At 43.9% G+C, this 14588-nt stretch overlaps 2 protein-coding genes across 8 annotated transcripts; one reads left to right on the top strand and one right to left on the bottom strand.

Moving 5' to 3' along the window:
• Nucleotides 1-204: 204 nt before the first annotated feature.
• Nucleotides 205-3401, bottom strand: LOC116843106 (zinc finger protein 501-like). Of its 3 annotated transcripts, none has more exons than XM_032813194.1 (5): nucleotides 3006-3401; nucleotides 1857-2190; nucleotides 1493-1753; nucleotides 1213-1395; nucleotides 205-1049 (listed from the first exon to the last, which is right to left on the bottom strand). In XM_032813194.1, the coding sequence occupies exons 1-5, from the start codon at nucleotides 3168-3170 to the stop codon at nucleotides 679-681; spliced, it is 1314 nt and encodes a 437-aa protein (XP_032669085.1). In that variant the 5' UTR covers nucleotides 3171-3401; the 3' UTR covers nucleotides 205-678. The 3 variants fall into 3 exon arrangements, with proteins under 3 accessions (XP_032669085.1, XP_032669075.1, XP_032669095.1); XM_032813184.1 differs by having other exon boundaries at nucleotides 1493-1765; nucleotides 3006-3398; XM_032813204.1 differs by lacking the exon at nucleotides 3006-3401 and adding an exon at nucleotides 2287-2757 and having other exon boundaries at nucleotides 1493-1765.
• Nucleotides 3402-3479: 78 nt separating this feature from the next.
• LOC116843129 (vegetative cell wall protein gp1-like) lies at nucleotides 3480-14239 on the top strand. Of its 5 annotated transcripts, XM_032813252.1 has the most exons (8): nucleotides 3480-3623; nucleotides 4091-4233; nucleotides 8390-8543; nucleotides 9360-9460; nucleotides 10490-10569; nucleotides 11499-11795; nucleotides 12184-12321; nucleotides 12908-14239. In XM_032813252.1, exons 3-8 carry the CDS (start codon nucleotides 8419-8421, stop codon nucleotides 13184-13186), a joined length of 1020 nt encoding a protein of 339 aa, XP_032669143.1. In that variant the 5' UTR covers nucleotides 3480-3623; nucleotides 4091-4233; nucleotides 8390-8418; the 3' UTR covers nucleotides 13187-14239. The 5 variants fall into 5 exon arrangements, with proteins under 5 accessions (XP_032669143.1, XP_032669129.1, XP_032669139.1 ...); XM_032813238.1 differs by lacking the exons at nucleotides 3480-3623; nucleotides 4091-4233 and adding an exon at nucleotides 5595-5762; XM_032813248.1 differs by lacking the exons at nucleotides 3480-3623; nucleotides 4091-4233 and adding an exon at nucleotides 5862-5880.
• The last annotated feature ends 349 nt before the right edge of the window (nucleotides 14240-14588 follow it).

Below are 14588 nucleotides of genomic sequence, written 5' to 3'. Positions count from 1 at the left end.
ATATAATCTTATGTTATCATTTATATATAAAAATTGTGTCGTAAGAATATATGATGGGTGAAATAGAAGAATATAATTGGTATATCTATACATAATCAGTGTTATCGTTAGAAAACTAAATAGTAATAATAAATCTCGTACTGAACCAGGCATACTAAATAATTTGTTATTTCTTTAATTTATATATATATATATATATATATATATATATATATATATATATATATATTTCAATTTTTCGCGTAATTAAAAAAGTAGCATGTATTATAATCGAATTTGAGAAAAATAAGCACAAATCGTGCTTATTCAGTTAACCGCAATTTGTCAATAGCGATCATCTTTATAACAATTATGTATATTGTATGAAAACCATATTCATCACTGTGTGAAAGTATATGGGAATATACTTCGCCTTCTTTGAACAATATTTTCACAAATTTTACTTACAGCAACTTTCACATACAGAAATGGTCGAACCAAGTAATATTCCTTAATGTCAAACATACAACTGGTAAAATAAGAATCATATAAATTCTATTGCAACGATATTCATAAAAATTCTATTGCAACGATATAAATGTAAAAGATTCATAAACTTTATTTCGCTATTGCATTATTACTTACAAGCCTAGCTCAATTTCAAAGAGATATCTCCGTCTTATTTACGAAGAACGTAGTTCAGTTTGATATAATTTTCTTGGGTGCGTGGATACGACTATGCCTCAGCAGTGAGCTCTTGTCGGTGAAGGATTTTTCGCATTCTACACACTTGTACGTTCTGCCGGTATGGGTAACCAGGTGTCTGCTGAGACCTGACGCATGACAGAATGCTTTTGGGCAGAGCTGACAATGGTGCAGCTGGATATCATTCGGATTCAGTTTTTGATGCCTGCGCATGTGTACTTTCAGTGCTTCCCGTTGCGTGAAACTCTTCTCACAGTGCTGACACTGGAACGGTTTCTGGCCAGAGTGAGTCATAAGGTGACGGAACAAAATCTCCTTTTGCGCAAAGGCACGATGACAGATATTGCAACCAAACGGTTTTTCACCTGCAAATACAGATAAGTGTGTTTCTACACAAATATTTTTACCATAATAAATCGCAATTTTTAATCGCTAGTTATCCTACGGCAAATGAAAATATCCAAGAATCAATAAAATTTTGATAATCACACGAGAGATTATTGATATATTTCAAGGCGTCTAACTAACCCGTATGAGTACGTTCGTGCCTCACTAGCGCGGATCTAGTTGGGAACCACTTTTCACATGCCTGACATGTGAATCCTCGTTGCGTAGAGTGTACAGATTGATGACTTTTTAGCATTATTCTTCGGGTGAACGCTTTAGGACATTTGTCACACTTGAACACTTTCAGTTCCGGATTTGCATCAACTGTAATATGTCAGTTATTTGTAGTAACCCAGTAATGTGATTCTAATTGCGCTTTGTTCTCGACACTATACATTTAATACATTTCAACATTTCTTACCCATGGTATCCGTCATAGGTTGCAATTTTAACGATTCTCCTTGTCCAGAACTATTGCTAGTTAGTTCCATCATATAAACATTCTTGTGTTCCGCATTGACAATGGCTCTCTGTACCTCTTCCGCCTCATCTTCGGATTCCTGCTCTTGCTTGATACGCGTTGCTCTTATTGTACATCGTGCTTTCGCCGTGCGTTCCTCAGCAGGTACCAGCGTGATGTTCTCTGGATCTTCTGAGACATTTTCTTCCATTTCTGTATTTTCTGAATTCATACCTATGTGTTGGATAACAACGAATACACTGTATCGAACAAATGTTTACAAGTGTGTACTTAAATGATATTATTCAAGAAGTCTAGTACATACCCAGGATATAACCCCCAACGAGTTCTTCTTCTGTTACCTCGATAGGATTTCCATCTGTCTGATTGTTGTCACCTTTGACCGCAACCAAATCAGCCAACAATTGTTTCACTTGCTTAGATTTGCCAGTAGTGGATTCCTTCCTGTTGCTATCTTGGTTTTCGTTATCCTGACTTTCTCCTTCTTCGTCCTGTCCAGTCAATTGCTGTATCAGTTTCATATGTTTTCTCAACTTGAGATCAGCAGCCTGACATTTTTTTCTGAATTGATAGGACTTCTCCAACTGATATTTGCAAGGGTGACATATCATGTTGGGCAAACCATCTTGTTCGTAAACCTGAAACATTGTATAGATAAGGATAATGGCAATTTTTTCTAATAATTTTCTTATTATTGAGTCTAAAATGCTCGAAAAAAAAATATATATATATACATATTTCAAATTTGGATGCTTGTTCTCATGATATAAGCATTTTCTGCTTTAAACATCCCATCGAGAAGTCATCATTGATCGAGGGAACAAGGTGCATCGTGCAAATCCCTAAGGAAAGTCGAAGCATTTGCATAAAACGCGTCGATCGCCAGAAAGGGACTCTCAGTGCGCACCGCAATCAATCCGAGAAGCTAATACGCCGTTATATCCGACGCAATAATATTACAGATTTCTATAAATCCGTAGGGTAAACGATCGCGCGCGCGCGCGCGCGCGCGAGATCTCCGCAGAGTCTAGGTCCCTGTAATGAGGCGGCGAAGCAGGGCGCGTACAGGCGTATACCTATCGCACAGCTCGTCGATAACTCGGTAAGGCCGGTAGTTGCTCCGCGCAGCGGCGTATCACCGACATCGCATAGTTGGCACGCACACCGTTGAAGGGGCTTCGCGTGTCGCGTATATGTATACACGCGTGTGCTGTCGAGCGCGTCAGTGTACGCGCTTCGCATCGAAGGCCATGTTGCGCGGCGGAGGATGGGAAGGACAGGGAAGGGAAGGGAAGGGAAGGGAAACGACGCGGGAGGACGCCGTACACAGTGATAAACTAGATTCCTATTTTTCGATGAGCCGTCTCGCGGCTGATTATCACTCGCCGCGATTATCGTGCGACGCGAGAACGATCGGCGACGACCAAGTTCGCGGGAAAAAAAAAAAACCCACCTCGATACTCAGACAGGCGAGTACTCGCAGCGGCAACGGCACAGTCTCGTCGTCGTAGAGCGGTACCATCTCCTCCTCCTTGGCCAAACACAGTCGGCACAATTCGTTCACATGAATGATCACGTTGCTCGGGCTGTCGCCCTTTTTCCTGCTGTACGTTTTCATCGTCGATTTTTCGGTCGCGAAGTCGTTCGCTCGCCTACCGAGTCTACACCGAGTCTATCCGTCTCCCTACTTTGCCCCCTTGCCCTTGGCACCCTCGGCACTATCAGCCTCTCTGTTTCCCTTTCGAATTCGCGGCAAGCGCACGACGGAGTGTAACGTCGAAATGTGACGGAGTTTTCCGTGAGCAGTCGCACTCGCCAGACTCGGGCAAGACTCGGTCACTCACAACGGAATCTATAATGGCGGTTGACCGCCAATGACGAAAGCGTACAGCGGCGCTGACAGTCCGACAACACTGCGCTCCTAGTGGTAGGAGACGATAACTGCGCATAGGAGCGAGAAGGACGAATTTGCCGCTAGTAAAAGGGAAAAGACAAGGAAGGAAACGAGAACGCGTTTGTGAGGGCGTGCTCGTCGAGGCGAATGGCGTCGTTGCCGCACACACAAGAGTCGGTAAGGGCGATTGCGATTATTGATTTTCCATTCTTCCCAACGGCGGGAAAAGCGTGCTCGTCCCTGTGTCTGTCGACCTTTCCTCCTTGCGATGGCAGGGCATTCCTGCCGAGCTAAGCGGCTCTTATTATTCCCGTTTTCTCTCTTTGATTTCGAGTCCCGATGGCGCGACAAGCAAGCGCAAAGGTAACTTTGTGTCACGAGAAGTTGAAAATGCCTGTTGCCTCTCGCTACGGGTATTTGCTTTAATACAAGTGTGTATCGACAGATATCGTAGTATATATATTCAATTCACCCTCTCGAAATATTTCTTTGCCGATACGCCAGATCTAACCCCCTCGTTACCAAGCTGACAGAACTAGCTCTGAAACTTAACCTCTGTCGATTTGGAATCGTCAATAGTAACTATGTGTGACTTTGTAACGCGTATTATTCGTCATTGCGGTCATTCGTTCTTATTGTTTCAGTATTATGAATTACCGCAAACTGTCGCCAACAACGAGATATGTTATATATCGATTATTGAAAGCAGTACATAAAATCTCTCTGTAAAATATTCTTCAAGAAGTTACTGATGTACGACATACCGCTACTCCGGCTTGATGCTGAGGTAATGCAAACATATCTCTTTCATTTAAATAAGTTTCGTTTACATACGTGTCAAGACACATTACAATATTAATACGCATTCTTACACGAGTACATGAGAATGAAGGCAGATATATACTTTGCAGCATAATTGGTTGCCTATCTGCAGGCACTCGATTCCTCTCGAGATGGTAATGCAGAGATTCAAGGGGAAACGATATCGTTAAGGTTATTAGCTATAAACGTCGAACGAAACGAATGTTTCAATAGAAATTCCAAACATGTAGGAAATTGACAGATATTCGCCTGTCCCATTTCAAGAATATGTAAGAGATTTCATCCAATTTGGATGAGGATATCTCTTAAAGTCTCGTTACATTTGGAGTTGGAGACGTTTGAGAAAATTCAATGTTTATTATTGAGATATGCTTTGCATTAGAATCATAGTTAAAGAGTTTGTGGTTAAAGAATAACTTTTAATATTATCTTAGCGCCAAAGTACGTGGCACATAGATAAATATAGGCAAATATAGATTATCCACTGATAATATTGTCACGATAATGTTTCTTATCGTTATTTTATGGAGGTGACTTTGTAGTAGTATTAATAAACACAGAACCAATGATGCGTTTCGCGTTTCGCACGAAATAATTCGTGTTTGTGAAAAGATCGTCGAGCCACTTTGGCCTGATTTATTTTTGTTTGCGTTAGTGGGATACGTCACACAAAGCGTACGATTTACCGGCTGCGAGTGCTGGCGCGTTTTCAATTCCATGACGCAAAATTCTCGACCAAGTTTCGCTAGACATTCGACGGATGCAACTTGTCGGAATTATCCGATGCAGATAGGCAATCGATTTTTCTGTTTCAATATATAGTATAAAATATATAGACTAAAAGCAATGTAATGTAACGCGTATAGTAAAATACACAATGGAAAAAGTTTCAAACATTTTACGACGAGCAAGATACTTTGTTCGCCCGGCGATAAAAGGCACGAGCAACTCGAATTTAAGTCGCCGAGTATCGACTGGGCGCAACTGTTTCACGAAGATATCTCGATGAAATTGCACGTCGCTTTATCGCGCGAAAAGAAAAAATAAAAAAAAAGCATTCATACGGTTTCGTGCATGGATCCCACTAAAAATAAATGTCTCGAGTGCAGAGTGCAATTGCGCGATCAGCGACGCGTCTTTCCGCGTTTCGGCGATTCGCGCGGATTGCGACAAAACTTTCGGAAGCGGCGCGGGAAAACGCAGAAGGCTTTCCCGCAATTGCCAGGAAATCCGCCAAATATTGTGGCTTTCAGAGAGAGGGAAAGAGAAAGAGAGAAGGAGAAAGATAGAAAGAGGGAAAGAGAGCATCTCGGGGGTCGAAAATAACCGCGACATAGGAAGAAGATGCGAGGGGGCAGAACTGTTTTCGGCGGTTCCGGGTGAGAGAGGGGGCCGACGGTTGTCTTCTACTGCTCTCCGGTGCTTTCGCTTTTCCGAGTCCAGTGTGTTTCGCCACCCGAGGAACCCGCGTGCTCCACGTATATCAGCGCGAAGGTAGGTGCCGCGTTCTCGTTGCATCACTCGTCGTCGTCGTCGTCGTCGTCATTGTATGCCACGGCATGGAGATTCAACGGAGATAACGAAAAAGATCGAGAGGAAATATAAAACAAGTGTAAATATATTAAGGACATGTAAGGTCGAGGGCGAGCGGAAGAGGGTCGTGAAAAATCGAGAAGGGTAATTGAATGTCGAGAGTGTGGCAAAAATGTCAATGGGTATCGAAACGGAAATGATCGTAGCGATAGGATCCAACAGTTTATTTCTATTATTATTAGCGGGTGTTTCACCAAGCGATGTTTATTTCATTTAAATAAATAAGAGCACTTTATGCGCGGATCTAAATTAGCTGAAACGCAATCAGTATTCGTCGAGCGATAATTATCGTTGGATAACGTACATCTCTCGTCGATGTCGATCAATTTTTCGATCGTTTCCGTGAGCTTTAATGTAATTCAATACGACCTGAAGGAGAGCGTGCGCTCCAAAGACCAGCTGGGAGAAAAGGAGGGAGAAGTAGAGATTTTGCGGACGATGTAGATATATTCGGAGGAATTTCTAAGCAAAAATAACCGGCGGTAGGCCACCGGTGGCTACTCAGCAGAGACGCGTCAGCGAGAATTCCAAGTTTTCGAGAGAGTTTTGAACAGGTCCGCATTTTCCGTCTTTTTCCGGATATCGGCCAAGTGAGAAACGACGAAGAATGCGATCAAATCGGTCAATGAGAGAAAGAGGTGCCCACAAGTACTTAGATATTTAATGTCGTACAGCTAACTGAAATCAGCTAGCGTTTCTCAAGCGGAAGATTTCGTCGATTGAGAGCATTCGTTTGTGCTATCGTATAGCGTGAATCTCACTTTCGCTTACCGATTCTGCCATTTACAATAAGAGAAACATACAGATACACAAATTCTGTGCACGGAGTGAAAAGATACGATGCACATAAGCAGAAATATTTAGTTATGAGCAGCACAGTTTCATCACCCTAGTTATCTTTGTGTAATGTAATATGTATGATTGACATGACTCGGTTACTTTGATATATCTATGTAATTGATCTAGTCGTGGCAATCAGAAATCGGTTTAGATGATAATTATCATGGATACAGTTTGGTTGAAGCAGCTAGATATATCGTCACTGCTACAACGCCAGTAACTCAGCAATTGTTATGTGGTTGTTTGTAACAACCATATAATTGTCATTATAGTTGTCATTGAATCGGCACCATGAGATCTACGTGTAGGCTAACCATATCGTTTTTCCGTGTACTTACAGTTTTTGAACTAGTTTTATGTTTTCTTCCAGGATTGTTAGTTAAGATTCTTAGATATTCATCGTAGAACCGTTGATTGATGATGTTAGAAGCGAAAGAAGCGCATGTCCAAAATTCTCGCGTTTTTGCAATTCCCAATAAAAATAAGTTTGAATGAAAGAAAGAGCACTTATATCGCTTCAACATACTCTACACAATCCTTCGAAAACTATCCTTTTCCCTTGACAATCATAAAATCAACAGCCGTAAAAATAACATGACAAGCAACCTTGCCTCTTTAATGCCTTTCCTCATGATTTTGTCGCATTTATTTTATGGCTATCTTACAAACGTGCTTGAGCAATCTAAAGTGTTCTTTCATATAAGTATCTTTTTAAAAATTCAAAAAATTGTAAAATTAAGGTCTATACAATTTTGGCTCGTATAAGCTTTAATTCTACAATTTTTTGAATTTTTTATTTGTTATCATTGAGCTTTTTAAATTGTCTTTTTATTCGGAAATGGTACGCAAGAATTGTCATTTTTTGCACCACAATCCAACATAGCCGCGGCGAGTATCCAGGAGCCTAAACTAAGGATAATTTGATTTCTTTCTTAGGTGGGAAATATTGATTGTATCTTTTTTCGAGCTAGACATTTATTAATGCGTGCGTCCCTGTACGAATTTTCTTGGCACGAGTCTAGAAATAATATTCCGTCAACTATGCGATCTCCTTCGCGGCGCGAGCATGCTCTCGCGGTCAAGTAATCAAACAATCTCGAACGAGATCGCTAAGCGTTCCGCAAGACGATAACTCGTGACCCACTTCCCGAAATTGCTCGCGCGATTTGCGATCGATTTGGAATACGATGGCTGTGAGTCACGCGTAAAAGCGAGAATGTACGGTTCATCTAGTCACGTGGATTCACGGCTGTCGCGTCAAGGCGGATTAATAGTCGTAATACTTCACGGCGATTAATTAAACGATTTTAATTGCGTTATTTTAGCGAAACGTGCGCGCGCACGAAATGTGCCAACGTAGACGGACGTTACTTTGGCCGCGCGCGAAGAAAACATCGCAGCTGGCAGTTGGTCAATGTGAAACGAAAGAAAAATTCGCTATTTATTCCTGCGCTCGATTTCCACTCGCGCAGGTGTGCGCGCGGTCATTAGTCGTGAGACGAGTATCTGTGCTGTACGATTCTATAGACACGCGGTCGCGATCCGCGTAGCAGATCTTGGCAGATCTTGCGTGCGAATATCGTAATGATACTAAACAAATGGCGCGCGTACCATTCGCAAACAAAAACACGGTTTGTATTTGTAGATACGGTCGCATTAATACATCGGAATGTTTCTGCTTGTTACAGCAAGTCTCGAGAAGTAAATCGGCATCGAGATGACCACTGAGAAGGCGAAGCTTGTAAACAAGCAATTCAATTCTCCCATCAATTTATACTCGCCGCAAACGATACAAGAAACTTTGGACAGGCAGACTCAAGTTTTGGCCAACGGTGCAGTCGGGTGAGTCGTGTGTTCCTCGCGTGTATTTCGTCAAATCCTCAAACTCCAGTGGGAACATTCCGAGATCTCACGTTACCAAGACTCACGAGCGAGAGCCTCACGACAAGCTGTCGACAACCACCTTGCGTCAATAAACGAGCGTGCAGCTTCCACCTGCGCGATGCACGTGTCGAGATCACCGGGACCAATGTCGGTCGTGCGACGACGCCGCATGAATCAGCCGGCCACCGTCGATTTCGTTCCGTTCGCGACGTCAGTCACCAATGTTATTTTCAGAGAGCCGAATCATCGGCCGGTTAGAAATAAACAGCCGTAGGCCGGCCGACGACGGACCTGCTCGCCGTTGCGCAAAGCCGTGCGCAACGGCTGCATCGCGTCTTCGTACTTGACTTAGTTTCGCGTTTGATAGTCCGCGGGCGCGTGTCGTCGTCGTCCTCCTTATCCTTGCCGTATCTTCGAGACTTGATCCGCGATGATCGCCACGAAGAGGTGACCACCAATGTTCAGATATCCCAACCGTTGAGCGCAAGTCCTCCCCTTTGAGCTTTCAAACAGCTTGTTGACAGTTCGCGGTTTCGCACTTGTCAGTCGTTGACAGGCGAGGAATCTTTGCGGCGCTTTTATGAAGTTCCGATCTGTCAGATCTTCGCTAATGTTGAACCTGAAACAACAGCAACGTCAACGTGGGGAGACGGAGGACGTTGATCTGTCTTCACGCTTGAAATCGCGCTATGAAATCGCGCTATGAAATCGCGCTTATCGAAATACTGATATCCGTCGTGGAACGATTGAACACCGACTCCGCTTTTTTTTCAGAATCGACTTCAACCAGTTGGCCAAGCCAGCGAATCTACAGAATAGCGCGGTCCTGCGTATGCTCGAAGAAGAGGAAGCGAGACAGCGCGGTGGTCAACCTAGTAAGTGAAGAAATTAGTCTAGACTCTATTCGTCTCGAGATCTATTGTCGTCGATAAAATTGCGATGATTCACAGGTGCATATATGTACCTAAAGTTGCCGGCTTTGTCATCGATCGCTGTGGCTGTGTCGCGTCATTTTCCCGAATTAATACCGGTATCGTTGGCAGCGCGTTTTCAATTTAGTATGACACAGTCGTTACTCTCGTTATATCGTGCGAACTGGCCGCGACTCAAAGACGTATCTTTACTAGATTAGCAACACGTATTCGCAAAATGCACAAGCCTCTCAGTCCGCGAACACAGAGCATTGTGTGCCGAGGAGAAGCCACACCTTGTGACCGTACCACGTTAATTCCCCGCGAGAAGAGTCCGATTGGAAGATAAGTTCGTCATTGTTTCCCGACGCGGGTTCTTCAGCTTCTGATCAATTTGCACGGGATGAATGCTCGCAATTTTATCATACCGATATCAGAATCTGAGTTTCAGGATAACTATGCAAACTATGATTTCGCGCCGAACAGTAATGCCGAACCTCTCGGCTTGCTGCAAAATTATCGGGGTATGCTTCTGGAGAAAGCAATACGAAAGCGGAGAGCCTCCGGAAGGCCATTTTTCGCGTCAAGTTTCACGTGATCCTGCCCAAGGATGTCCCTCCCGCTCTGCTCCGGGCACAAAATCAAACCCCACTCCTTGGCCGACCACCAGAAAAGCTCTATAATCGGTAGCTAGCTCGTTTCCGCAATAACGAAAGGTACAGGTGACTCCGCCATAGCGTTAGTAGTTGGCGAGTGTTCGTTTTGGCAGAGTCACGTTCCTCATCTTCGCGGCTGAAGCAACAAAAACTCTCGCGGGGAATCGTATCGGCGGTACGTGACGCATAAGATCCAGGCTAGTTTATCAGTTGCCAGAAAATATGCATCCGCACTCTGTACGTGATTAACGATGCGCGACGTAATCGCGTAACGCGACACGCATGCGAACGCTCAAGAATGATAGATTTCCGAATCGTTATTATTATCGTTCTTCAGATCTCAAGCGGGTAGCTTGGCCACCGCCTCCAGAGGATCAAGACTTCGATTTCGTGGAGCAAGGTCCCGTCCAAGCGAAGGTAAAGCGATGAATAAGTCGATCTCGTTCGCGCACACATCTCCGCGTTCGAGAGGGTCGAGCTTTTACGCCTTTTGTTATTATCTGATCGTCGCACCGCTTCGTCAAGACAAAAGGCAGCGTCCGGCAACAAAAATTACATCACCAAGTATGGAAGACAACGCACGCTGTCTTTTCTCTTGGCAAGACCGCGCACGTCGTGCATGTGTTACACAATGAAAATAAGAATTCAAACGGATATCATTGACGAGTGAACGAAGAAACTCTAGTACAAAAAGTTCCGTGATTATTCTCAAAATATCCGAACGCGATCACTGTTGAATGTCTAGCTGTTGTATGTATTTCTTTTTTAGTAATATCACTTGTTACCAGTTAATGCGATGCTCTTGCTGCATCTTGACAATGCGTGTGTGTGCAACGATGTTCCTTACGTGTTTCTTTCATGTATGTTTCCGATATCGTTCCTGATATGCGTCTGTGTATGCGCCTTGTCTTGCTCGGAAAGTAGAAAGTCTACGCTAATTTGGATAATTTTCTCGTCTCATTCCCCGAGCGCGGTTTCCCTTAATTTTCCATTTCTTACGCTGTAAATATCGAGATAGTCGGACAAAATTTGAATCGCTCTCAAATATGCAAATCACTATATCTCTGCGGTCGTCGAGGCGTGCCTACTGATTCAAATTATTCATAGCTGAAGACAAAAATACGACAAAGCGTTCTCGTCGGATTGGAGCGTCGTCGCTGAAATAATCCGGACAATTTCCGACTCGAGCGAATCACGGTTAAATTATGAGAGACGTTAAAATAATAAAGTCTCTGTCGCGGGAAGGATTCTCATCCTTCTCTTTCCTGCGAGGAGAGACTAGCCGTGACGAAATTCAGCCGTGCGTTTGCTCGAGGCTACAAAATTATTTGTTTTCCTCCGAAAAGACCCGTGGAATCGGTGAACTCTGCTCGTACCAGAGTAGTAGTCCCTCGTCAGGTCCGTCACCTCAACCACCCTCGACGGTCGCACTGTCGTCGGCTCAGAGCGTCGTCCCATCGTCCCCGTCGCCGGTCAGTCCTGCCGGCATTCTGCGGCAGCCCTCGTATTTCCAGCAGCAAACGACCGTTAACAAGGCTTGGGCGCCGGTGACACCCCCGGTGACCTCACCGTTGTCGCAACAACATCCTCTGCCGCCGGCCTCCTGGCCGAGCCAGCCGCAGCAGGAACAGCAGGCTGAGCAGGTAAGTGACGCCGATTAGCCGACTGCACGATACTCCGTCGATGATTTTGGAGACGAGCCGCTCAAATCCTTGGTAAGAAACGGCACGAGTGATGCTGCGAGAATTTGTAAATTTACTTATGATCGATGCTGAAACGTGTGAGCACTTTGTGTGTGGAACGTATTATAACCGTTAGCAGTTTGTGAAATATACTAGTTGTTTACGATACAGAAACGAGAGATTGATGTGTCGTAAGATACATGACAAGGTTTCGCGACGATGGTGTTTCGCAGGGTCGAGCGAATGCGCGAAACAACTGGTATGATTGTGGGTATTTTTGCATGATTACAATAGCCTCGCGAATAGTTTCGACTACAACGAGTCTTATCTTTGGTGCCTTTGGTTTCAGCAACACCTCCAAGATCCCTACGACCGAACATCGCAGAGGCAGCAGCAGAATCAACCTGCGTATCACTCATTAGCTCCTGCGGCGTTCGAGGCACCACCCTCCACTATCGTTCTTCGTCCTGAGCCGCCTATCTCGCAGGTGAATGTCGGTTCCTTCAATTAGCACGAATTGATCGATTCGGCTATTGGACGCGTAATCGGCGATATATGTATATATATATATATTTGCGAGCTCAAATATACGCGGTTTTGATCGCGCTAAAAATAGAGAGGAACGGTAATATTATACGTGTCTTCAAACGTCGCACATAATACCGCATGGTGACGAAAACGCAAGAATTTCGGAGGAACGAGAGAAGTCAAGTACATGTGCGTGTTGTCTGATGTGAAGAAATATACATGATACAATATTTTGCGGAAGTGTTCGTACGCGCTGGCGTGTCTTTGGCAACACCTCAGCCGTTAAATATACGGTGTCCTCGTCATTTCGGCAACATCGATTATACCGCTTGTCCGAAATTTATTTCTAGGAATAACACGAGCCGCTTCTAATCCAACTTGTCTCCGAAAGAATAATGCGTCACCGTGACACAAACCACGAGTCATTCCCTGAAATATTTCTACGATTTTTACGAGATATCGGATCAAATGATCTATACACAAATACAATGCTATTAGTTAACATTTAGTTGGACAGTTCGATCTTAACGTCGGTTTATCCGTAGGTGCCAGCACCCGTGTACCAAGCTCAACCTGCAGCGACCAAGGCCCCGGTGAGCGGCAATATGCGAGGAGATCTCAAGTGGCCGCCGGCGTCCGTGAAAGCCCAAGTGGAGGCGGAGAACCAGGCAAGGGTAGAACTTGCCAAAGGTCCCGCTTTCAGGCCCCGTCGAGTGAACAAGGATTACACCGGCTTTTTCGCGCAGCACGCCCTGACCAACACGTATCCGGGCTACCGGGCTCCGCCGGGCACGCAGTACTTCACTCCGGCTTACCAACACTAGCGAATACCTCCGAGCAATGTGCGAAGCATCGCCCTGAGCCCACCTCTGACGCACTTCCGTAGAATGGATTTTACGTCGAGCGTCGGCCGTCCCGATCGCGACGTCATCGTTCACGGTTGTTCTTCGGTCGGACCGAGCCAAAATGCTCAGGACGCTGTATTCGTGGATCTCCCGAGATTCGCGATAAACTCGAGAAGCGTATGGAGCACAACGTCGTCTCGACGACGGTGTCTTTGAAATTATCACATTGGAAAACATGAAAGGTGATATAGGTCAACGGAAACACTTGTGAAATCGGTCGAATCTGTGCCGTTAAATTTCGTTTTGCAACTTTTTCATTCGGACTGTGAATCTGTGCACAAAAATTGTGCTGTCGCTCTCTTTCAGAACACGGTCTGCTATGTACAAAATCTCTGTTTTATTTCTTCATGCGCTTCTCGGGTTTTCACAGAGAGAGACTTACGTTCCGGATTTCGAAAGTTTCATGAAACTGTGTATAACGGAGACTGAACGGTTGCGCCTCTCGTCTTTGCAGGCCAACGCAAATCAATAACGATTACTACGAAAATCCAATTCCTTTCGTGGCATTCGTTTAATCATCCGGACGTCACCATTTTAATCAAGTCACAGATTTAAGCAAATTCAATGTTGCGATAGAATTAACGTTGCGAACACAATACAGGTTTACAAAACTAACGCTTTGTCATACGAGTCGTAAGAGTGGTGGGTCATAAGCAACTGCTTGAGAGATTTCGAGTGATAGTGGCAGATTGTACTGTCATTGCGAAAACAACGACGATACACTGAGAAACAACGAATGTCCAGTATAACGAGTAAACACAAATCCGTAAGATTAACGATCGAATCGAGTTAAAAAGAGGATGTATACGGAAAGATGACAATGTACGAAGGGTTATCTTGTATATCGAAATGCGACGCATTTTGCAACGTCGCGATTTGACAACGGTCTGCCCGTTAACTAACCGACGAATAATTTTTAATAATGTAATATATCGAGATGTGAATATATAAATAAATATCTTTATCAATTTGCGCAAGTATCATTAATTGTAATATGACGTAATATAGCGCAAAATACGGTATGTATTATACAGATCAAATTGCCGTCAAATTTGTGCAAAACATAAACTTTCGAAACAGTAAGTAGGTAATAATAACTTTTATTTTATTTGCTTTAGATGGATAATACAAGATGCATCTAAGTTAACACTTTACAAAATATTTTTTTACCAAATTTTAACATTATAACAGTATATATAGCATGGTTGCGTGTGTGTGTGTGTATATATGTATACGTATATGTATATATGTATGAATGTATATGTTCGTCTGAATCGCGATCATTAAAAATGCATCGGTCTGGATAAAGCAAAATCAAAAT

This window comes from Odontomachus brunneus, unplaced genomic scaffold, assembly GCF_010583005.1.
Source record: "Odontomachus brunneus isolate Ranch 3 - 2012 unplaced genomic scaffold, Obru_v1 Obru_scaffold_002, whole genome shotgun sequence".
NCBI classification, from domain to species: Eukaryota; Metazoa; Arthropoda; class Insecta; order Hymenoptera; family Formicidae; genus Odontomachus; species Odontomachus brunneus.
The sequence above is the reverse complement of the archived record's forward strand: the minus strand, read 5'-3'. Positions and strand labels throughout refer to the sequence as shown.